Here is a 24,877-nt window from a genome sequence, read left to right on the forward strand (position 1 = left end):
GTTCTAGAAGTGAGGAAAACGAGCTGCTGGAAGAAGCAATTGATGGTTTTATGTACGCTCTGATGCTTTTGCGCAATTGCAACGCTCTGGTTGTCAGCACGCATCATGCACACAGTGTGGCGGCTGTGTCCATGAACTCTGCCTTCAACGGCTGCACAGTTACAACATGGCGTTGAGGAGCGCGATTGATATGGGACAAAGCCAACATTCAAAAGCAAACACGCCACTGCGGGAACTCCACTAGGCCCGCCCCACAGATGAACCGAAAGATGAAGATGACGAAAAAGATAAGAATGCAAAACTGCCGTGTCTGAGGAGAGCACTCCAGCGGCGTTGGCTTTCATATTCGCGGTGTCGCTAGACACAAACTTCATAGCTGACATTACCTTACTGTTAGGGGTGTGCGAATACTGAAATTTTCTAACACGAATCGAATACGAATATGAAGAAAAAATTGCTTCAAATATCAAATTGAATTGAATACTATTTCAGAAAATGATTTCAGCAAATGTTGTTGCACATTTTTTTTTTTCAAAATAGTGAGTGGTTTTTGCAAATGAAACAAACAAATCTAGACTGACTCGGCACCGTACAAAAAAACACGATATGCACAGAAATGCATGCTGCTTGATTAGACAGCACAACAGTATCCAACCTGTAATGTGGTCATGGAAAATAAAATCCATAAAATGACAAGATATGCAACAAAAAATACCATGATGGCTAATAAAATCTCATTAATTCGGAGTTCAAGGAACCAAAAGAAATGACCGGGTTGTCCGAAGGACGATTTAGAAAATGTGGTACAGCCACATGAGGTAGCTCCATCGCGCTAACGCCTATATGCCTGTGACGAGCACCCAGTTTCAGCGTGCTGGAAGACAGGGAAGACGCACACTAGCATTGGAATGGTGAGATTGCTTCTAAAAATGAAAAAGAACTGACACGCGACGCACCAGTCGGCATCCGAAAGTGGCGCGGAGCTGGGATTGGACTGCCGGCGAATGTGCGAGCCAACAGCTGCCTTTGCCACAGGCGAGCAGCAAAGCTCAGAAACAAATTACGCAGCCAGGCTACTTCCTGGCCTAGCGACAGGGGCCCTCCGTTTGTTGTCATGCCAACTGCTATGCCCACTTAAGGCTACATCACTTGCTCTGATGAGACACCTCAGCTCAACCCTTCGGGAGCCTCATGCAAAGTTCCGCACGTGGGCTTTCGTACATATCATACTTGATCAAAATGAGGTGGCAGACCTCACGCTAGAAGAGTTATGAAGGCAACAGGACGAATATCATGGGTGTGGGCATTAAGTGTGTAGCATATTACCCAAGGATAAAAAAAAAACTTTCATGTAGCAATTGTTTGAAGCTAGTCACCGGCCATCTTGTTCACAGCATGTGATATGCGGGAAAACCTACTTGCGGAATTTCACAAGAGGTCAAGCCTAGCGGCGTCTGAATGTGATCGGTCCACACTATAAATAATGGAGAAAAAGGGGAACAGGACCTTTGTATTGCTTTCCTGGAACTTCAAGCTCGATCGTGCGATAATGTGCCCAGACATTGTAGTTTTACCCCCAGCAAATTTATGAAAGTCTGCATGGTATACGATCGCTGGCAAGTATTCGGAAATTTTCGAAAATTTGGAAATTCTTGAATACAAACCGAATATCAAACATGTTCGATTCGCGTTCGAAATATTCACACACACCCACTTATTGCTGACACCCTTCGATGGATGAAATTAGATGAGAGGTGAAACCCCAGTTATTTTAGGTATCGCAGTGAGAGAGATGGCACCGCGAAATGTTTTGATGCAGGTGCACAGCCTGCACTTTGAAGAGCACCACAATATTCTTGCGTTCACTATCCTAGCATAGGCTATGCCTCCCCCGAGCTTCTGCGATCCTTCTTCACATATTAAGACGAAAGTATTATTATTCACGTCAGAAGAATACCTTAAACCTGCCCCCTCCAAGGATATGTGCCCCCCATGCCTTTTTTCGCACAGTGGCGCATTTGCGCGGGGGCAAGAGAGCACGCTGGCATCTCCTTGCGCCTTGTGCTGGCCCATGCTGACAACGCACCTCCATCTGGAGCAGCACAACGCGTAATGTTGCAAGGTTGATCTATGCAAGGGCCCATCCAAGAAATCCAGCATACCGCATCCTCTGATTGGTATATGATGGTGTGCCGCATGCCACATTCCACTTCCGGCGCTTGCACAGTGGCTTCACCAACATCTTTCGACTTTCACCTAACGCACGACTCAGACCATTCCTCTGGCAGCAGGATGAACACGCGATTCTGCATGAATCTCCTCTCCACGCAAGTGTGGAGCATGAACTGTGTCCGAAATTTCAGCATCCAAAAAATCTTCCAGCGACTTTTATATTTAAGATCTAGGATCAGCATGTACCCAATCGCATGGTAAGGGCTTGAGGCTATGGTGCTTAGTGCACTTTGGCTTGCCGCTGCTTGTACATTGTCTAAGACAAGTTTGAAAGCATATTTTTTGTTTCATTTTTAATTCAGTTGCCTTAGAAATTCTGCATACCCCATCTTTCAGCGTATACTATTTGGCTCTAATCAATTGCCTCTCTTTCTTTGCTTCTGCATTTCCCGTCACAAACTATTCACTTTGGTTTGAAAATATTCGCTTGGCATCAAAACTATTCGAACAGAATAACTATTCACTTCGCATTAGCTTTGAACTGGAAACTCGCTATTCACACATACCTACTCACAAGCAATAAAGCACAAGTGCAGCTTCCACAAAAGGTGGCTTCTGGCTCATGCAGGGGGAATTCAAGATAATGCTTTGTCTAATGTCTTGTCTAATCTTTGTCTAATGAACTTAGTACCATGTCACTGTCTTCTATTCGCAACCTGTATATCTAATAGCACTGTTAACTAAAACTTTATTTTTTGCTGGAAAGCACCACGCTCGAAATGCTGTTTGTGATAGTATAAGAATGTAGTCTCTCTATTTCTACAGTAGCAACTGGTACTATCAATATATGACCTGTTCGTCTATATGTTGCTGTCATGCCGAGTTATTTTGTACCGAGTGTTGTTTCAATTTTTTACCCCTTAATGCTCATATGTCAGTCAATGTCTGTATTTTTGTTTCGTGCATCATGTGCTGCTGCCAACATTCAGGGGTGGCGAGGCCTGTCAAGCAGTGGTGGAACACTGCTTTTTTCTCGCCGTCCTCAGTTTTTTGTATTGCGCGAAAAACTGGAATAAAGAAATGAAAATGCAACGAATGAAGGAAATTTGCAGTTTCCTTCGAAGATGCTGCAACTAGTTAATTATTCAAGTGGTGTAAAAACTTGTCATAACATGCATAAAACCATCATACCATTTGTGGTAGGTAGAACTGGTGGTCTGCCCACAAAGCCATCAGGAACTGCTGCCAGGTTGCCCAGGGATGAAATGAGCGTTGTTGTTGCCACTGTTGGAGCTGCACAAAAAAGCAAAATTTGCAAGGCAAACCACTTTTGCTTTTTTACTATTAAGAGTACTGTCAAATAACCATGCCATGGTTAGAAGGGTGCCATAAGCAGTAGTAGTACCGGCTAGCAGCAGGCAGCTTCCATGGAACTAACCTACAGAACTACTCTAGAAAAGTACACCTCACATGCAGGTGACAATGCCTCTGAGGTCGTTAACTATTTGGCAAGGTTAGCAGACTGAGAATACATAATAGGCTCATGCTTAATGGGACACTGAGGATAGATGAGGAAAAATAGATTCTATGGCTCTTTCTAGCAATTCTGATGTTTGTCCAGCAGTAAAAGATGCATTTATTGCGGATAAAAGTTGGATTAAAACTTTTCCCCCATTCTATTAAAACTTATAATGTCAAGACCAAAAAGGACTCCATGATCACCGCCAGGAAGTGAATGGCACTGCAGACCAGCCATGGAGATCTGTGCTCACGTAACTGTCTTGACATCCGAGCACTTCATTCTTTAGTATGCTAGCACCAAGTGGCTCGCTACCAAAAAAACCGTCTTGTCTGGGGATGAAGCCTAGGAGCACAAATAAACTAAAACAAAACACTTTTCAGCCGCGAGTGGGTTTCGAACCCAGAGCGACGTGAACAGATCTACTTTGTTGGCCACTGCATTAGACCACTGCACCAGCGCCACGATGCGAGTCAGGAGTGCTACTTCGTGACTATCGCCACAGCCAAACATCCCGCGCGCTATGCTTTTGCGCTATGCTTTGCGTGTCGCCGTCTTCATCAAATTCCATCCATGTGCAATGCATCCAAAAACCAAAACCAGAGTAAAAAACGAAGTGCCTGCGCACCGAATTCGCATTTGGACTAAGTGTCTCGCTAGCAAAAAAGCCGTCTTGTGTGCAGGTTAATTAACGAAAGAGCCACCTGCCACAGTTGACAAGTAGCAAAATAGACAAATCTCCCCTTTCCTCTTGTAGGAAAGAGGTGGGAGATAAAAGACTCAGATAGAACGAAAAACCTGAATATAACGAAAGACATGGATGTAACGAAAGCCTATGATGTCCTCCTCATTACTGCTTTAGCTGATTCGAAAGGGTGCATGCTTTCGCATTTTCTCCACATCAATAAAATTAATCACCCTAAATTTAACCCCCAATTTAACCCCTGCAGCACAATCGCCAAGATTAATGAAGATGCACAAAGTAAAGTGACTGTGCTAGTACACCTTAGTTACATATAGCTTAACAAAGTAAATCGGGGTTAATTTCCTACCTTTTCTAGCTTTTAAAAGCTCCTATCAATGCTGGTCAACTTCAGTTTGTCCTCAGTGTACCTTCAAGTGACAAATGTACACATCACCTTCCGAAATGCTGCACCCCTAAAATGCACAGAAGTACTAATGCAAGAACATTACTAAATTGAATATACAGAAAAACATTAATGCGACCCCCCTTTAACCCAAAGACCCAGACAATTTCTACCGACAACAGGGTTCCCAAATCCCAAGTAAGAAAAAAGAAAAAGGTTTGAATAGTGAACTGAATGTCTGCTCAGTGTGAGAAAAAAAAAAATGGCCGGCAGTTTAGCATCGCTAACCACAAAACGCTACATATAAACTGAATATAAACTGGCTACCAAATGCTGCCTGGGCGCGAAATATAAGCACGAACAAGGGAGCAATAAAGCCGAGATAATTATTTTTCTCGATTGTCTTTGAGCGGCTGTTTGTGAGACAGTGGTCAGCAGTGTGTTTGTTGCAGTGCATTGCTTACTTACATGCTGCAGTGTGTTTGTTTACTTACAAGAATTAACTGATGCACTTGGTTGTTTCGATTTTATAGGTGCATCATCTACCTAGATGAAACCTGGGTCAACGCAGGGCACACAAAAAAAAATGTCTGGCAGGACAAGACTGTGAAGTCAGCTCAGGATGCCTTCCTGAAAGATTTAACAACGGGATTGACTGTGACTTCGGGCAAAGAGGCCCGTTTGATCCTTGTACATGCTGAGAGCAGTGCAACAGGATTCGTGCAAGGCGCTGCTGACTTCTTCAGAGCAAAAAAGAGAAACCAAGCTGACTACTAATTAATTAATTAAATTAAACCTAACGAATGAACATCATCTTTTCACACAAATCTCTCGCTCGCATCTAAAAAGTATAGTCACAATGCTGCAGGATCGGGAAGAAAACCGACACTGCTGACCAAAAGCCGGAGCGAGCTCATTGACAATGAATTTCGGACAGCTCACAATAACGCGGTATGCATCAAATGAACAGATGCATGCAGTTCATTTCAGAACACGACATAATATTCAAGCGATTCTGAACAAAACGAGATTTCTCATTCAATTCACGCGAAATGCAACTCGCGATGAAAAAAAATGTGCGAAAAAAAAAAGTTTTATCATGAGGATTTGAACCCATGCACCCCCAGTTACCTGTCGACTCTTTGGAGCGACGCGTTAGAGCACACGGCCACAGAACATCGCGGAGTAATACACCTCTCTGTATTTTTTTTTGTGCACTACTTCCGTAGCTTTAACAGCGTTGTACTTGATGTATAAAATGGAGTGTCCCAAAGCGACTCAGGGCTATAAGGGATACCGTAGTGGAGAGGTCCACATAATTTTGACCAGCTGGGGTTCCTTAATGTGCACTGACAACACACAGTACAGAAGCCTCCAGCATTTCAGTTCCATAGAGATATGACCGCCGCGGCCGGAATCAAGCTGCGTCTTTCAGCTCAGCAGCCGAGCACCATAACCCCTGAGCTACCACGGAGGCTGGCTGCATATGTTCCACGCTTCCTATGCCAAAGGCTTGTTTTGGAAGTAATATGTTTCTTATGTGCATTTTTTGCCATGGCTCACTTACGTGTTGATGCTGAAGCTGAAAGGTCAAGAGCACCCAAGAGGTCTAGCAGGTCACTGCTGCCACTGCCTGCCGTGGTTGGAGGACTGCTTGCCTCTAAGGTTGCCACACCCACATCCAGCACATCACCTTCACTCTGAACTGACGCTGGACGTGGGCTGGTACTTTCTGCAGGTGACGCCACGCCTCCGAGAAGATCCAGTAATGCACTCTAGAAAAGAAAAATTGTGTTAAGCCCCACTGCTTCATCAGGAATTACGAGGAACCATATCAAGGGCACAAGATAGATCAGTTCACTGAAACTTTGCCCGAGCTTAAAATCTCCCCGGCCGCAGCGGCTGAATTTCAATGGAGGCGAAATTTTAGAGGCCCGTGTACTCTGTGGTGTCAGTGCATGTTAAAGAACCTCAGGTGGTCGAAATTTCCGGAGCGCTTCACTACGGCATCTCTCATAGTCTGAATCGCTTTGGGACGTTTTAACCCCATAAACCAAACCAAATCAAACCTAAAATCTCGTGTTCTTTTCACTTGTTTTCATCAGGCAACCAACCTTTTTTAAGGTCAGAAATGTAGATATGGTAATGAATTAAATCAACAAAACAGCAATTACATCGCAGTTTTCTCATGCCTCATGTGACAAACACAACTTTGACATCATTACCACCACTTGGTCGTTGACGTCAAAGCAACATGGGAGGAAAAAAAAATTCAACTATAAACTATTTTCAGCACGTGGGAAAATTCCTTACAGGCCATTCCAAAGAAGAAAACATGCCACGAAAAATTTGGTGTCCCTACTCTTTTACCAATTCACCTAAACAATTAACATTAAACAAAAGAGCAGAAAAGTTGTCATTAAATGGTAATATGATTCCAATCCAGCCGCCTCTCTCAGCATCTGGGTCAATATCATGACTTAAAGATTTGCACAAGTGTATGAAATCAAGTGCATTAGTGTGTGCAGCCATTTCAGGATAGCGTGAAGGATGGGACAGCAGGCAGAGAGAAAACACAGTTTCTATAAACACTCAGATATTAATGATTGGGTAGATGTAAGATGTAAACAATTTTAGGGCTGCAAGTAAGAACTATACAACACTGCACACTTTTAACTACATCTGTTGTCGTTGTCAAAAACAGTCTTCTTTAGGCACAAGCTGTCCAACACTTACGATCAATATGTCAAACTAAGAGGTCAGGGCATCACCGGCACTGAAGTGCCAAATCAACGTGAGCATGTCTGGAAAATGAGCTACTGGTAAATATGTCATCTGCTAGGGAATAACTACAATTATCCAGTTCAGCACACCTTCACAGCCATGACAGCAAACAGTACAGCCTTTCTGAATGAGCAAGAGCCCTAGTGAGGCAGTCAATAATTTCCAAGCTCTGAATTAGGATAAAATCTGTAACTAAAAAATGGCTGTGCTCAAGTATAGCAGCCAACCAATTTTTTAGACTCATATAATCTACTGTGACATTTCGTACCTTACTGGGGAGCTGCCTTGCACCTCATAGGAACAGGTAACATCCACTGCAAAAGTTCAGTCTACAGCACCGTTCATCCAAACAGCGCAGTGGACTGTAAACTTCTGGTTTTGTTTTATAGGGTTTAATGTCCTAAACCGACTTGGGCTATGAGGGACGCTGCAGTGGAGACTCCAGATAATTTCGACCACCTGAGGTTCTGCAATGTGCACTGACAGTGATACTACATAGGCCTCCAGCATTTAGTCTTCATTGAAATGCGACCACTGCGGCCAGGATCGAACCAGCGTCTTTCGGGTCAGCTGCCGAGCACCATAACCACTGAGCCACCATAGCAGCTGTACTGTAAACTTTTGCAATAGATGAAATACTCACGACCTATTTTTCGGACTAATGAAGTTGAGAGCGGGCATGAATGCCGTAGTTAAGCTGCCAACAAATACGCCATTCTGGATTTAATGAGCACATGGATTGGTTTTGATAGGCAGGGCAATTTTTTGGCCTCATTTCTTTTTTAGGCCTGTTCACTGTGGTCCTATGCAGTGATGGCAGCGCAAGAAATAGCCTACGTAGATAAGTGCACCATCGGGCTGATTACGCTACAGAGGGAGCATTCGTCGCGGCTCAGATGCCGACTACACTCGTGTAGTGGGGTGTGGGGATGTGAGGGCGGGAGGGGGGTTGCTAGAGTCTCTCACTATTCACATATTCCCTCTCCCAGCCCGCCCAACTATCGTTGCCCAGGAAGCCAACTTTCTTTGCTTTGCACAGCGTCTGTTCATCAAAAATTGAACACTGTACGTATAGGGCCCTTCGTTTTCATTAGATCCCGATCTTACCCGATTCTTGCACCCCGAGCATATTTCTTTCCTGAAAATAAGCTTTCTAGAAAGCTGGAGACACTGCAGGGAAATTAGAAGACATCTTGTTTGTACATCCAGAGGAGTGTTTTCAGTACACTAATCATTTTGAACTTCTTTAATGCTTTCTAATCATGACGCTGCTTACTTCAGGCCAAGTTTGAACAGAACGGTTTGGTAGCGCGAAGCACAAGCATGGGCACTGACCCTACGCCACATTGGCATCGCTGTATCAAGCGCTACTCCTATTGCAAAGCTCTTCTGTTTTTAAAGTGAATGCATTTATGCTGAATGAATGTTGCAGTGTACAAAAAAAGCTAGGTCAGTGTTTCACAGATGCAGAAGTGCTTCGCAACAGTTGAAAATGTATGTGGCGAAATAATTAAAATAAATGAAAAAAAAATCCGATTTAATAGAAGGTTTGTAGCACAACCTGCCATTTCTGTATTGTTTACAAAACAATGTGCAAAAAATACAGCATTTTATGCGCCGCCCCAAAACACGCCCTTATAACAAATTGTCTCTTGCTACAAAATATAACCCGCCAAGACCGGAATTGTGGAACCTTTTGCCGCATAACCCAGTTTGTACTCGAATTTCAGCTCATAAAATATCGCCCAATTTTTAACCCCACAAATTCCGGGAAAAAATTAAAAGAAACGTAAAAACGAAGGGCCCTAGGCTTGTACTGTGTGTAGAGTAATGGCAAGAGGCATACATCTTGGCACAGTAGTGCAGAATTGCTTGTCTGTTCCTGACACACCTGACACGGTTCGCGGCATGGCCTGCTGGTAACAGTACTGGTAACATGCGGTGTGCCATGAGCACGTGGGGTCAAAATGCCATGGATGCACAACTCTGGATCAAATGCGAGCTAACATGTTATCATCTGAAAACCACAGAGGGCAAGATTTTCTTTCTCAAGCCAATTTTATCTCAGAAAGGTGATTTTTTTTTTGCAGTTCAAGATTTTTCAGACTGTTCCAATTATTTGGACCAGTTTCCGGGTCCTGCCATGTCTCAAAAATGGGTTGGGAATTGTAGATGCTACCTGTAATTATTCCCCTAAAGCACACTTGTAATCCGCTACTTTATACTCTTGAGCCTGGCAAAGCTTACACTACCTTTTAAAGACTGCCCTAACACTTCACCCAAACCAGTGACTGAGATGGCAGGTATGCAAATACAGATGTAAATCAGAAGCAGAAATGCATTTACTGTGGTCAGAATAGGTAATTTCTTTCACTGTTCACAAACACCTAGTTTACTGATAGTCACTATGTAGTCATGCAGGCAAATAAAGCAAGTAGCCGAGCTGTGCCAGTGTCAGAGAAATAGTGCAGATGATAACCTTGCTTATATAAAAAAGACACCCCCTAATGCCGAAAGTAACTTCTGATAATGACGCTACTGGTCGGCTAAAACCTACAGGTATTTTGAGCTTAACAGAAATAACAGAATTTTAATTCAAGATGAAAAGTGCTCTAGGCACCTTAACTCTTTCCATACCGCGCCCATTGAACATCGTTAGCCCGCTAACGATCATTTCATGCCCCGATTTCAGAACCTTCTGCGTTACTAATGACCACGCTGCAGATGTAGTTTGTAGGCCAGGAAACAAAGTTTTGTTTCCGGTGTAGTTTTCTTTTGTCCCGCAAGGGGGCACTTTCTAACACGCTGCGAAGAAATGAAGACGCGGGCCTGCGCTCATTGCCCATCATGTTGACCACAGATGACGCCTTCGCCGCTCGACTTTGGAGCCTTCCGCGTTGCTTACAGGCCCGATGCGCATCTGGCTTGTAGCCGGTGAACTGAAGTTTTGTTTCCGATAAGTTTTTTTTTTGCCCCTACAAAACGGCATTTTTTGAACGCACTCCGAAGATGCCGTACCATCAAAGTCGCTTGGCAGCCACCGCATGCGCGGCACGCGCTCTAAGACAGCAAATCTCAGGACTCCATTTCGTCTGCGAGTGATTTAATAGACGTCCTGTGCAACAACGAGCCTGAAAATGTTGCAAGGTTCTGAAGATGATTCAGTTTTCACATCGGTGATGATGGAAACCAGCCTGAAACACAGGCAGCCGCGCTCCGATGCACAACTATAGGGTTTCCAGTTATTGTTTTGTAGCAAAAATACTATTCAAGATAGAAATGATTTTTTTTAGCAGAGAGTGGCCAATAGAGTAATAAACATTTTGCATATTTCAGAAAATTTTTAACATTTTTATTTTTAAATACAAGCATGTTTTTGCAAGTTTTGTTGAATTTTTTTCTAAAATCTCGTCTTTAGCAAATAAAATTTTTTGTTGCAACCTGCAATTTGTTGTTTAAAACGTACATTAATAGAAAGCACGTTTATTCAGCTCTGTTTTTAGGTATTGCATTCAATATTGAATGCAATAGTTTTTACAGAAAAAAAAATGTACTGAAACCTTCAGAAAATGGTCATTTTCCCCATGGTACGGAAAGAATTAATGACCACCACAAAAATGGCCACCACAAAAAAGAGCTCACCAAAATTGCCAGCAACCATTTCACAATGTCTGTGATGTTCTCGGCACTACAATATGATACTCAAGTACAATATTTTACTCTTGTGAGCAAGCCATTTGCGATTCTAAAGGTATAAGAGAATATGTCAATGGGGTTGATAAACCTAAAGTGCATCCTATCATAAAAGTTCCACTGAAATCAGTACATCAGTGCACTGTGTATGGGAGGTTAATTTTCTTATGTGGGCATAATTCTTAGCAAAATAAGGCTTAGGAGCCACTGGGTGGTGCACAGAAGAGCAAAATGAAAATGTATTTATGCCCACCATGTACTTGTGCACTTGGGTGCAAAAACACATTATCTGTTGCCCTTCAAGGCAAAATGTTAAAAGGCAAAGGAAAAAAGCAAGCCCTAACCGACTCTGCAGGCGGAGCACCAGTGGTTGTGGGGGGAGGACTTCGAGGATCCCTGTGAGCCTGGTCGTCAAGCAGGATCTCCTCCTCTCGAGCCTGGCCATTATCCAGCCCTGCTGAGCTGGCCAGAGATCGGCTCTCCATTGGGGGCATGCGTTCCAGTAGGCTACCCCTGTACAAGCATGGTGTCCTTATACAGCCAGCTGACAGCCAAAAAACACAACTGAACACTTTAGCATACCGTTGCTCCCACTGCCACATTTGAAACAAACTAAGTGCACACATATGGTACAGCACAAGTGCATGCAGAGTTGATGCTCAGCACGGTCAGCAAGGATAATGGTAAGGCACTAATGGTACGGCAACATCCTAAAGATCAACATCTGTCGTAGAAATCTGACTGGCAAAGCAAAACTTAATAGGAGGAAAAATACCTCTTGCTGAGCTCTTGATAAGAGTCCCGATGTTTCATGACTTATTCGAACCCTTTTTCAGGAATGATAAATGGGTCTTGGAGTAGCAACTACTACATGTGGTGATTGGTTCTGACATCATAATGTGATGCACGCAGTCAGCACCACCTGAGATGACCTGCTGACAGTTTCAAGACATACCATAGAACCCTTCTATAAAAGTCGCGCGAACCAGTGAAAATCTTTACTATATTAGTGTCCTTACTATATCAATTGATGGTAGAAGCATGGCTCTGAGGATCAAGTCTAGTAATTTGGCTACTTACTAAACACAATGGTGTTGGTTTAGAAAAAATGCTTACAAATACCTACTACAGCGAAAGCTCGTTAATTCGAACCTCGATAATTCGAATTTCCGGTTAATTCGAACTACACTACTTGATCCGGCCAAGCTCCATAGAGATCTGTGTATAAAAAAGCCCGTTAACTCGAAAGCGAGTCCGTTCCGCTACGGATAACTCGAACTACGCGCCGCCGCGTCTGGGCCGGGGCGGCTTGGCACACAGCACCTGGCCAAAAAAAAAAAAAAAAAGCACCCCCGCATAGTTAGAGGCTGCGCACGTCCTAAACGGTGAAAGAAGACGGAACCAGATAAAACGATGGAAGAGTGGGTAAAGCCTAAATGGCGCCATCACCGGCGCAGCGGCCGGCGGCGCCGGAGGGTAGGGGTTGGCGGCCGCGGTGGCGGCTGCCTACCCTCTTTTCCGCACCAGCTTCGAAAACTAAACACTCGTTAATTCGAGCCCTGTTAATTCGGAAACACGGATAAGTTCTGTTGGCGCGGTCCCAGACAACGCCCACGAAAGGCTATGACTTCGGACGAGAGGCAGATGCCGCAATCGCCCATGGCCCGATAAGGTGAACGTACTGAAAACGAGGCTTGCACAGCAGGACAAGCGCTGGCACTTTGCCAAGTTCGCTTCCCCCCTTGCACTAGAGCTAACGCCGAGAGGCACCGCGGTGTTATCGCTGCCCAGCATCTTGGCGCACTGCCAAGAAATGCGCTGTGGGCCGTGACGGTGCGAAACGGAGGGAAGCGTTAACGACTGACGCTTTTTTTTTTTTTTTCAAATTCTTAGGCAAAAATCGGGGGTGGGTGGGTTCATTATGCGAGTGGGTTAGTTACGCGAGTAAATACGGTACATATACCGTAATGCAAATGGTTCTTGTCAGTTTTTTTGAGGCCATTCGATAATTCGAACATCGGATAATTCGAACATTTTTCCTGGTCCCTTGAAGTTCGAATTAACGTGCTTTTACTGTATCATGATATAATCATCTTATTATGTATAATGATTTACTTTTAATTTCTCATATTTTATGCTGCCACACTTCAAATTCGTCCAAGTCTTGTAGAAGCAGTATCACGTTTGCATGAATAAAGCAAGGCCATAAATATAACGCAAGGAGGGAGTTTTGAGTCCATATGAAAATGAGAGCTTTGCATGAGCATGCTGTTGTCCTCCCTGGCCTCAGCGTTATTTAAAAGGTATTAGTTAAGAAATGTGCATTGAACAAATGGCAAAACCCCCACGCAGTGCCACTGCACCAGTTTCACTTCTTCCCACTGCTGCTTTGTGCTGCCCACACTGCAACCATTCGCCCCCTTTTTCCCTTCCCTACTTCTCACTGTTCTTTTACTGCCTTCCCTTCCTTGGCGGCCCACACCACCTTCTTTCCATGTTCATAGCCAGCTTTTAGGTTTTTTTCTTCTTCCGTGTGCACTGCGCGCTTTGCCTCACAGCACCGAGAGCCCTGAAAAGTTTCTCCTTGCAACTCTCGTGTTTGGTGGTTAAGCCATATCAAAAACTCACTGTTTTATCACCTTTCGTATTTATTTGTGTCCAGCTGCTGGTCTTGCGATTACGCCGTTACATGTCTGTTACATCAAGATTTCCTAGACTGCACGCATTGCGATGTCACCATTCCACGGAAAGTACACGGCCATAGCCAAATGCTCTCGACTACAACGATTTCTTCATTATGTCTTCACTATAAACACAAATGTACAGTTGTCCACTAGGAAGGCAAATTGGAACCAAAATTTCACCTTACTATACTCAACTAACTGCATGTGTGTTTTATAGCAGAGGTCTACCTCACTAATCTGGATGTTCCATGATTACAGAAAAGCCTCTCAAGTGTGAGCTAGTTCCAGTGTCGATAATGCTTCAATAATGCTGCACTTGTCTAAGTCGATGTCAAAGTTCTACATGTGCAAGACAATCTGCCTAAAGCTACAAGCTTCACAGCAGGAAGGCATACATTGGCTTTACCATAGGCTGTTCAACGAGCACTTCGCAGAAAATACACAAGTGTGCACACCCTGCACTTTTATTTTTTCCACAGCTAAACAATCCTCTTACCCTCTTTCTTCTGCAATCTATGTAATCAATGTAACAAGGCACTCAATCCCACTTTTCCAACAGCCGACATTCACGCCACAAGTTCAAAACTGCACTAGGAACTACTGTAGTCATTAAGGGTACACGCAGACAAGAAAGTAATTCTAAAAAGTACTAAGTAAGAATCATACAACAAGTACAAGATATTAAGGGCAGATCAGTTAAGGAATAAGAAAGAAAAAGGAAAAAGCTGGAAAAGCATTCATGAGAAATACAATAAAAGTGGCTTCCTATATTACCCTTATTGCGTCTATGGTAGGATACAACATGAAAAAAAAAAAAAAAAAACAGCAGTTGGTAACACTGGCCACGGCCTGCGGCATCCTGTATTACTCCGCTGACCAATTACATAATCAGACATTTAGTCTGATTCTGACTGCATCAAACCAGCCTGAGGCACCAAAATTCTCAAGCTTATAATTCTGACTCGTGATTGGTTTCTTGTTTTAAGTAACAAGTAAAGCTTTTACAATGGTCTACTTTTCGTCAGGGAGGAACCTTGGCTGGCAGTCCTGATTGTGGGCAGAGCTTCAGTGCAGACAAGTTGCATCCAACTACAGCAGCTGACTAGCTAAGAAAGATGGCAATGATACCGTGGCACCTTAAGATGATACAGTAAAACCTCTTTAATTCGAACCCTGTTAATTCAAAAATGCCAGTAGAGTAGAATCTCGGTTATGCAAATATCAGGAGGTCGTGAAAAATTTTGCATCATCCAAACAAACAAAATTCGTATGCAGAAGCATGAAAAATGCATTCACACAGATTCGCAGGTTTACAGCTGGAGGGTTTTATTGACGACTGTGCAGTCACAGCTCAATGCTCGTGGTGCGCACTTCGCGACAAGAGATTGCGACATCGGCAATGTGCAGGCCGCGCAGCGACGCTCACTGCTCGCGGTGCGCACTGCACGATTAGCGATCACTATGTAGGCGATATACGGGCAGTGCTTAGTGCTGGAGGGTGCGGTTGTGGCTCGCGCGTTCGCATCATCTGCAGTGGCAGCGAAGAGAATTCAGAACATCCAAAATCCCGTAATCTACACAATGCACTCCAGCTGGGGAATTTCACAAATCCGTGTCAACGATGTTCGCATCACCTAGGTTCGACTGTACGAGTCCATGGTGTCAAAAGCTGATTTATTCGGATGCTCCGGGGTTGGGATTGCCTAATTTGACCGAGCTATTGAAGTGGTGCTGTGTCGAGGTATGACCTGCTCGACAAGTGATTGTCCAAATATTTGTTGTCATGCTTAAAATGCACATCGAAATGCTTCCTTCACCCCTCTGAGGTGCATGCAGTGGCAGATGTGCTGACAACCTACAGGCCCCGTCAATATGCCAACAGAAAGAGAGAGTGTGGCAGCGCAGTTTTGTTTCCGGAGTTTCACCACCAGCCCGCGGTGACAGCAGTTATCGCCTTGTATCAGCCAGCAAGCTGAGCCGAGCATCGTTTAGAACCATGATTGCCTGGTGGATGATCTTTTTTTGTTGTCTGTCAAAGGCTCCTTGCCGTTCTGGCACCAACGCACACTTCCCTCCTCTTCATGTACGTGCTATTTCCACTCTTCCATCGAGCCGAAACTTCGCACTCGTCTTGGGCTGTTCACTGCATGTGTGGTGAAGCTTCTCGACATACGAAGCCACATGCGAAGAACTTCCAGCATTACCATGTTGCACATTGAAAAAAGCCGCAGAGACCCTTACCATTATAGAGCAGTTCTGCTTCTGACACTACCGATAGCATGCACAAATTAAAAGCATTTGACGAGACCGTGATGAATCGCAGTGTTTTTCATCTCAACAAGAGATGACCATTGCCCAAGTTTTTGCCAAATAAATTTTACTTTCAACCAACCGATTCTTGGTAGTTTTGGGGGAGGCCATTCCTAATTCATCATTTGGATAATTTGGACAATTTTTCTACTCCCTTGAAGTATGAATTAATGAGGTTTTACTCTATTTAGAGAAATAATGGTATTGAAAACACCATCATGTAACTTGATCTACGCTCAGTTCACACGGTTCCACAAACCTGAGGTGGTCAAACTTGGAGAACAGTGAAGAGAACTCAATAGAGCGCTGTTGCAGCTCAACATTCATGTTACCACCAAAAGCATCCACCACTTTCTTGATCCGCCTGCAAAAGGGAGAAAGATTTGACAGGCAATTTAAAAAGAAACAAGGTACATTCAACAAGTCAATAGCAAAGACAACCCTTTGTTCAACTGCATAAAGCTGCTAAGAATATATTGTAAACCTGGTAACGAGAGTCAGAGTAGCAAGCAGAAAAGAAGAGAAAAACGTCAATAATAATGTTGAATTTGATACAAAGCAAAACTATCTGTAGAAGTGAAACTCAATTTACAGTATGACTTAAAACTTTCTAGCATGAAAAAATTGGCCAACGATTATGCCTCTCGGTAATGCAGTTTTTGAGTGCAGCTGCTGTGGTATTTGAACCATAGAAGACCGCATACAGAACACGCAGTACTGTATGGAGGTGGCTCAGGGTTTGAGTGTGAGTATGCGCTGACGTTCCAGACCCCTGCAGTTAAGTCTCGCTGTCGGAACTAAAATCTGATGTTTGTACATCGTTGTCTGACTCCTCATCACTGCTTTCGTCATACAAAACGGCACAGGAAGCGGCCAAAGTGCTTTGCTTGGTATAGGATTTCATTTCCGAGGAGTGTGCGACGACGTGCACACCATATTCGCCTGTTGACATTGCTGCGACTGTTCAAAGTTTCATTTTTCATGGCGCCCCTCATGTCAAAACACTGAAACCACCACTACAATCAAAGGAACAGTTGAGCACACAAACTAGATGGTGCTGCATGTCTACGACACTCCGGAGCGAGCTTTTTGCGCGGGTGCTTTGAATTGTTCAAATGTGAACGATGGCCTATGGCGCGGTAGTGAAGTTAAAGCATGATGTTTAAATTATAAACGAATACACAAATGCATATAACGAGGTAAATGCTGTAGCTGATAGTGTTGACCACAGGCAACAGAACAGGCACAGATGAAAACAAAACTCACGGTGCAGACGATGCAAACCGCACACTTAATTTCATTAGTGATGTAACTGCATACTCCTTTGTCACAAGCTGCACTTGATTGTTGCTCAACATCTTCTCATAAAAGTCCACAATTTCATCTTCAGTAACCTGAAAAGAAGCCAAGTGAAATAATGCTGAAATGAAACAAATGTGCAAACAACAAGCAATGCCAGAACCAGGTTACTACCTCATTAACCCTTAAGTTTTTTTTCCCCCTGCCTACCACACCATGAAGAGTTTTTTGCCAAAAATGAGCAGAACATTTCTTATACAGAACAAACAAAACCCAATCAGTACTTCCTTGACAGTCATGACTGTGTATTATGACACCTCAAAATCACATTATTTTGCTCTTCATGTTTTTGTTTTTTTGTGTGTGTGGCATGTCTTGAAGCAGGGTGTGGCATGGAGGGCAACTTGCAACACTTTCAAGTTTCCATGCCGCGCATTCAATGATTCCCACCACCTGTTGCAAACAACCAAAAACTGGACTTATTTAGACAGAGTTCATATTAGTTTTCACAGGCAGAAGCAGTTAGTTAGCAGAAGCAGTTAGGTTTGCTTTGATGTTCCCAAGAAAATAAGCAGCATCTATGGACTCCTTGCCCAGAATGAATATGTCAGAATCATGCATCTAAATATGCACTTGCCAGTTACACCACCTGCTAATGTTCCAAAAGTGGAACATATGAAACTCAATTTTTTTTTTATTGTCCTTCAGAACATACCTTTCCCTGAAAACTTTGTTTTTGTACAGAGCATGATGACTGTGGAAAACATCACAATTATAATATATTATTACTGGTAAACGAACATGTTTTGGGCCTCCGTCACAGCCAAGTATTCACGGATCCACACCGCAGGAAAAAAAATGTTGATATCAACAAAACAGGACAAAAGTAATGACAAATAGTTGGCGATTTATGAAAGGAAACTAAAAAACTAAAGCCTGTGTGTCTTTCACTGGCAGTGAGTTTAATGCAAATGTTTCATTTTTGGAACATTGGTGTTTGGCAATAGCAAAATTTAAGCACAGACAATATTACTTCCTCAGAGCCTCCCTCCTCGCGCAATCGTCTGAAATGCTTTCCCATTTTGTGTATCAATTGTGTGGGCTCAGATCTGCAGATTTTATCGGAAACTGTGTTTGTGGCCAGTGTCCAAAGCACATGCTATGGATGCTGGACCCACCGCAGGTCATCGGGCTCTCACCTCCCAGTTCTGTGTGCTGTCTGAGAGGGGTTTTGAAGCATTTAGGGTGTCTTCAAAACCACGAGTCCCACCCAACGACTGCAAAGATTGCACGAAATGAGAAGAGCCAGGGTGCATGCAGGGTGTGATCAAGACCCCCCCTCCCTTTTCCCCCTAGTGTGCACCCCACATAAAGAAGGTGAAGGCCCTGCAAGGCATGTACCGTAAAAACCTGCGAATAATATGGACCCGCATATAATACAAGGTGTAATTTGGGGATAGCAAAAACGGAAAAAAAATGTGAGTAAGGAAGGGCAGTAAGCTCAAAGGCGTACCGGAAGTCGCGGAAGCCGAACGTCCTCAGATTATTTGTGCGCACCGGCACGCTTGATACGACGCACGCAGCCCAAGCGGCAGGTGCCGGTACACAGGCGCCATGCCACGCATGCACCCATTTGCGCCCTGCGCCGCGAGTATGCACAGACCAGTTCTAGTATACGCGCTAGCATGCACGCTTCAGAAGTGTCAGTCAGAGCTTTGGTGATCGTCATCGCCTGGTGTACCGGAACCATCGAGCGCATTAGATATCCCGCATTTCCTGAAATAACAACCGGCGAGCTCCTTGGCAATGCTGGCCCAAGCGTCTGCAATCCAAATACACAGCATGGTTGGAGAGGCCTATGTCCGGCGGCAGTAAATGGAGGCTCTCCCTACCTCATACAGACAATGTAGCAGCGCTTGACAAGATTCCGATGCTTTTGACAGCTGCGATTATTTTCTTTTTAAAAGCAGCTGAGTGCTGCTTTTGCGGTTCGGATGTCATTAGAGGTGCGATCGTCATTGTCGTCGTGCTCGTCCTTGGCGTCACGATGTCAGGTCTGCATACTGAAGTGGCGTCAAAATCGAAACTACCGACCTACGCCACCGCTGGGTAGTGCCTCCTCTCGCTGAAAGCATGATGGTGATAGCGCTCGGAGAATGGATTTATGCGCCCGTTGCGCTCAGCAAGCAAGTGGGAGCGCTTGTGTGCATGCACGAAACACTCAGACGGGAGCGCACAAGTGGAACGGCCTCTCGGGGCCACTCCCGGGTAAGACAAGCGGAGTGGCACGACAAGCGGCCCTTGGAAAACCTGCTGGTCTCACTTGGACTTCGATTGAAAATTGTTTGGATCCGTATATAATACAAGGTAGAAATCTGATATGCTAAAATTTGGAAAATAAACCTCGTATTATAAGCGGGTTTTTACGGTACAGAGGGTGGTGATGTGATCACGAAACTAAGCCACACTTGGATCGTCACGAGATGTACATACAATAGCTACAGTGAAAGCTCGTTAATTCGGAAAATCGGATAATTCGACGCGCACACGAGGTCCCGACAATTATACATAGGAGTTTATGGGGCGAAACTCCCGTTAATTCGTACAAATTTTGCCGTGCGTCAGTTAATTCGACTTCACTCCGCAGTCCACCAAGCCGGTGCTCCAAGAGCAAAAAGAAAAAAACACTCTACGAACGGCGCTACTGTACGGCTGATAGGCCATCCGTATGGTCATTGTCATCAGCAGCGTGAGAGAGGGTGAGGGAAGCGAGGTTAGGGCGGCCGAAGCAGCTGGTGTCTTTCATTGTGCTTTGTTGCGTCGCAGCAGTCGTGTTGGTGTCGTCCGCTTAACCCTATCGACAGCAAGTCTCGTTTTGGCGTGTGTCATCGTTTCTACGTGGTCTTGCTGCTACGATCGCGGTTATTTAAACGTAAGGCAGCGCCTTTTTTGGTAATTGCGCGCTTTGTCAGCGTGTTTACTGCGCTGCTTTCGAGTGGGTAACGTGCAGTGCCTGCGCGCCTCGCCTTTGTGTGCTGTCAGCTGACCGAGGATGAAATAATTGAAGGAGTGATAGGCGCTGACAACGACGATTCGTCGGAAGGTGACGATTGTGAGGAGTTGTCCCAAATGCCGGAGTGCACGGTGGAAGAAGCTGCAGAAGCCTTGTCCGTGCGGGAGGACTTCTGTGAACGAATCCCTGACTGTGCGTGTGCCGCGGAGCACCTGGCAGCTGTTAGAGCTATCGTAGTCGCTCAAATTCGCTCGAAAAAGCAGACGACGATAACAGATTTCTTTGCAAAATAAAGGTACGTCCTGTTGCGGCAAACATTGTTTTTTGTTGTTCATTCGATATTTCGACATTCGGATAATTCGACAATTTTTGCGGTCCCATCAGTGTCGAATTAACGAGCTTTTACTGTATTCTGCAAAAGCCATTGCACAAGAAATGCTTTCCTGCCTCCAATGGCTTCTGATATGCTGAATGGGATACAGATCACCCTGTGAAACAAAACATTATTCAAGCGTAGTGGTTTTTTCTATAATTTGCTCTCTATAATTTGCGAAGATATTGCTGGCAGCTATAAGGTTGTATTCAGATACCAGGAAGAAATTCACACTGCACAGAAAAGCTGTTCCAATCGACATTAGCAGTCTGTATATGAGAAACGTCAATGTTCCAAAAATGGAATACGCAGAAAATCATGCTTAGTTATTTAAATGTGGCAAAAAATTTTTCGTGGTTATTTTAGAAAGCATATGTAAAATGTCAATCGGAATTTTCTTCTTCTAAAAATGCTTCATAGTGTGGTGTTTAAAAGGTTAAAGGGCCTGCAACTGACAACACTCAATGTGTACGCACGCATGGCACAAAACAACTGCAATCCTGCAGCAGGGTAGTCCAGGTGTAACATGGATTAAACCACACTTTTTTTTTTTTTTGGCACAGTTAAGTGTGTACAACATGATGAAACTACCACATTACAGTAGAATCTCATTAAGATGAACTCGGTTAAAACGAATTCTTGGATAAGATGAACAAATCAGATTGGTTAGCTCCCCACAGGATTCAATGTAAAAAAAAAAATCCGCTTAAGACGAACAGCTTCGCACATGATTCGGTAAAGACAAATTTTCGCAGTGACCGTAAACCATGGCGACCCCATGTAACAGCACTCGCGGAGTGTCAGCGCGACACTGTCGAACAAAAGAAAAATTGTCTAGGTGCATTTTCTTGTGTTTCCACACAAGAAAATGCACCTAGACAAGACAGCTTCCACACAACTTTGCATTGTTGAGCAAAGAAGCTGTCCTGTGGGCGCGCGCTTTCTTGTTGATGTGGAAAAGGCAAGGCACCTTTGCTCCCGCCTGGGCGCAGCGCAGATATGCCAAGTCTTGGAATCGGGCACGCGTCATGTGCCACACATTGCCACCTGTGCACTAAAAGGTGCGTAGGCGCGGAGTAGACCTGCTTTTTCACTCAGGGATTAAACAGCCAAAGTTTTAATTGATGGCATCACAATACGCATAACTGTGGTGTAGAGAAGGCCAGATATCGGCGCCGCATGGGCATTGCCTGCAACGGACGGAAAGGCACATGGTGCACCTGCTCATGGAGTTAATAATAGCTAGACTGTGAAAGGAGCAAGGTAAGAGAGATGCACAGCTACCCAGCTGGGAACCTTCAGTGCACTTTGAGCCTCAAAAGTCAACTCGGGAGTGAAAAAAAAACAAAAAACAGCAGCAACTGCGGAAGAGAGAGACCGAAAAAGAGAGAGACGGTGAAAAGAAGAAAACTAGAACACACCGGTGTTTTCAAATAGGACATTGTGACTGTTTTATGCCCTCATGGTTTAGCTCACTTCATGCATAGTGCCATGTATGTTCCATTTGCAATTATCCTTTCATTGCAAGGTAAAATTCACTGTTTTCATGTAAGAAATTTTTAGGCATGCATAATGTGCTACAGATTTTTTTATGGGGGCACTTCTGTGAAGACAAACTTCTGACAAGGCAAAAAAATCTGCTCCCTTCAAGATAGTCTTAAAGGGAGTCTATTGTATTGCAGTTATAAGCATTTTTTGGGGGGAGGAGGAGAGGTTCATAAATGAAGGTGCTCGCAAATGAACTGCTTTTAGATGCAGTACATCATATTTCCTTTTCAAATATGGTTGCCAAGAACAGGAGTGATCAAAATTAAAAAGCACTTATTTTCAATTAATAAAGAACGTCCAAACGTTCCCTTGCTACATAAATATCACAAAGTCTAGAACAATTTAGAGCAGTCATGCACAGTTACAATTATAAAACACGATTTTGGCATGGCCTCAAAAGTGCACACTTCAAAGGTAATGAATAGGGTTGCTGTCTATGAGCTTCACGAACCAATAATGCCAACCACTATAACCAAGGAATGGCCACTTTCAGTCCTAATTGAGGCCTCTTGTACCAGAATGACACACTAGAGACAGAATGCTACAAGCCCAAAAATACTCTGCATACTGCTTACAGCCACAAGTATGCAATTTCATGGGGGCAAATTTGTTCACCAATATGCTTAGCTTCACGACTGCAGCTGGTACTGCTGACCAAGCACTTGGCCACAAGCAGAAAACAGTAGGCCTAGGAACTCACATTGACAGGATCTGCGTCGGACCCTTCAGGAGAGTTGAGCAGGTCCCCAAACTCGCCCAGACACCAACAAGCCACTTGGGCAAGAGGCTGCCGTGAACAGAAGTCTTCTAGGGAAACTTGCCGCCACAGCTGCTGCACTGTGTATGTGTGAAGAGAACTAGTTTCTGAGATGAGCTGAATGAGGCTGCCTACCACGTCATCCCGCACGTAGTTTCCTGCCTGCGGAAGAACACAAACTCTTAGTAACTTATGCCACGGCACTCTCAGGGGCCCAAGAAAATCAATTACTCACTGTTGTCAAAACTTTGATCATGGTGTCAATGTGCCACCGTTTCGAGGGCGAATACCTGAAGTGATAAGAAAAAAAAAAGAAAAGAAATAAAGTCAAGCAAGAGTGCGTTTGGATCTTTATACCAATTCATAAATGGGGCTATGGTAATTTCGGCAACACAGCTATTTCTCGGGTAAGCAAGCAGCAAACAAACAGCACAACAATAAGTTGAGGCCCACGAGTACCCGCCGCGGTGGCTCAGTGGTTAAGGCGTTCGTCTACTGAGCTGGAGTACCCGGGTTCGAACCCGACCGCGACGGCCACATTTCGATGAAGGCGAAACGCAAAAGGCGTATATGTGCTGTGCGATGTCGATGCATATTAAAGATCCCCGGGTGGTCAAAACTACGATGAAGACCTCCACTACGGCCCCTCTTTCTTCCTTTCTTCTTTCACTCCCTCCTTTATACCTTCCCTTATGGCGTGGTTTGGGTGTCCACCGAGATAGGCGCGACAGTTACCGCATCATTTCCTCTCCTCAAAAATCAAAACCAAGAGTGTATCACACTGGAAAAGCAACAAATTTGTGCCTGTAATGCATCCAAGTTTGTTGTTGCTAGTAAATTGAGGTGTTAAAACCCCTCTATAGTAAAGCCACTTGGACGAGCAAACGATTTTTACTATATCAGGACCTTTACTATATCAGTTGCTGGTAATGACATGGCTCTGAGGATGCTCTCTGGCTACTTACTAAATATAAAGTGTTGGCTTATAAAACAAACACTTGGGAATATGCTCTATCCTGATCCTATCAACCTTTTATGTGATAATAATTTATTTTCAGTTATCACATGATGATGATGATGATGATCATGTCACATTTCATGTTATCATGTTTTCGATTTTGTTTAAGTTTTGTAGATGTACCGCATTTGCACGAATACAACCCGGCTACGAATACTGATTCAATGTAACAGCCAAAGCTTTGCATGAACATGGCGTCGTCACACCAAAACCACCCCCATAGTGCTGCTGCTGCCATGCTGTGAACGTTCGCCCTTTTCTTCCTTTCTCTATTCATCATTACACTTTTACTGGCTTTCCTTTCTCGGTGAACCACGCTGGCAGCCTTCTTTAGCATTCACAGCAAGCTACACTTCACTTTAGTGCACGGCGCGCACTTTGCCGTACAAGATTTCGCAGTGCTCTTTCCAACGATACGGATTCATTGTAATGGTACTGCTGACCCGAACTACGTGGGTTCGATCCCGGCCATTTAGGTTGAATTTCGATGGAGGCGAAATCCTGGAGGCCCGTGTACTGTTCGATATCAGTGCACGATAAAGAACCCTAGGTTCTTTATCGTGCTTCTCCGCAAGCTTTTGAGCTTGATGGTGAAGCCATCTCAAAAAAAGTGCAGTTT

The 24,877-nt window shown here is 44.2% G+C and overlaps 1 protein-coding gene across 7 annotated transcripts in view; it reads right to left on the reverse strand.

Moving 5' to 3' along the window:
* AP-1gamma (adaptor protein complex 1, gamma subunit) overlaps nucleotides 1-24,877 on the reverse strand; it is a 104,510-nt gene that overhangs the window by 21,416 nt on the left and 58,217 nt on the right. For all 7 annotated transcript variants that reach the window (XM_089580593.1, XM_089580595.1, XM_089580597.1 and 4 more), the window contains 7 exons: nucleotides 23,476-23,530; nucleotides 23,184-23,402; nucleotides 17,517-17,644; nucleotides 16,510-16,614; nucleotides 11,601-11,769; nucleotides 6,347-6,554; nucleotides 3,364-3,465 (listed from right to left, as the gene is read on the reverse strand). In XM_089580593.1, coding sequence (XP_089436719.1) covers nucleotides 3,364-3,465; nucleotides 6,347-6,554; nucleotides 11,601-11,769; nucleotides 16,510-16,614; nucleotides 17,517-17,644; nucleotides 23,184-23,402; nucleotides 23,476-23,530 — 986 coding nt within the window. The remainder of the gene's footprint in view (nucleotides 1-3,363; nucleotides 3,466-6,346; nucleotides 6,555-11,600; nucleotides 11,770-16,509; nucleotides 16,615-17,516; nucleotides 17,645-23,183; nucleotides 23,403-23,475; nucleotides 23,531-24,877) is intronic.

This window comes from Amblyomma mixtum, chromosome 3, assembly GCF_055824585.1.
Source record: "Amblyomma mixtum isolate Tamu chromosome 3, ASM5582458v1, whole genome shotgun sequence".
In the NCBI taxonomy this organism is placed as follows: Eukaryota; Metazoa; Arthropoda; class Arachnida; order Ixodida; family Ixodidae; genus Amblyomma; species Amblyomma mixtum.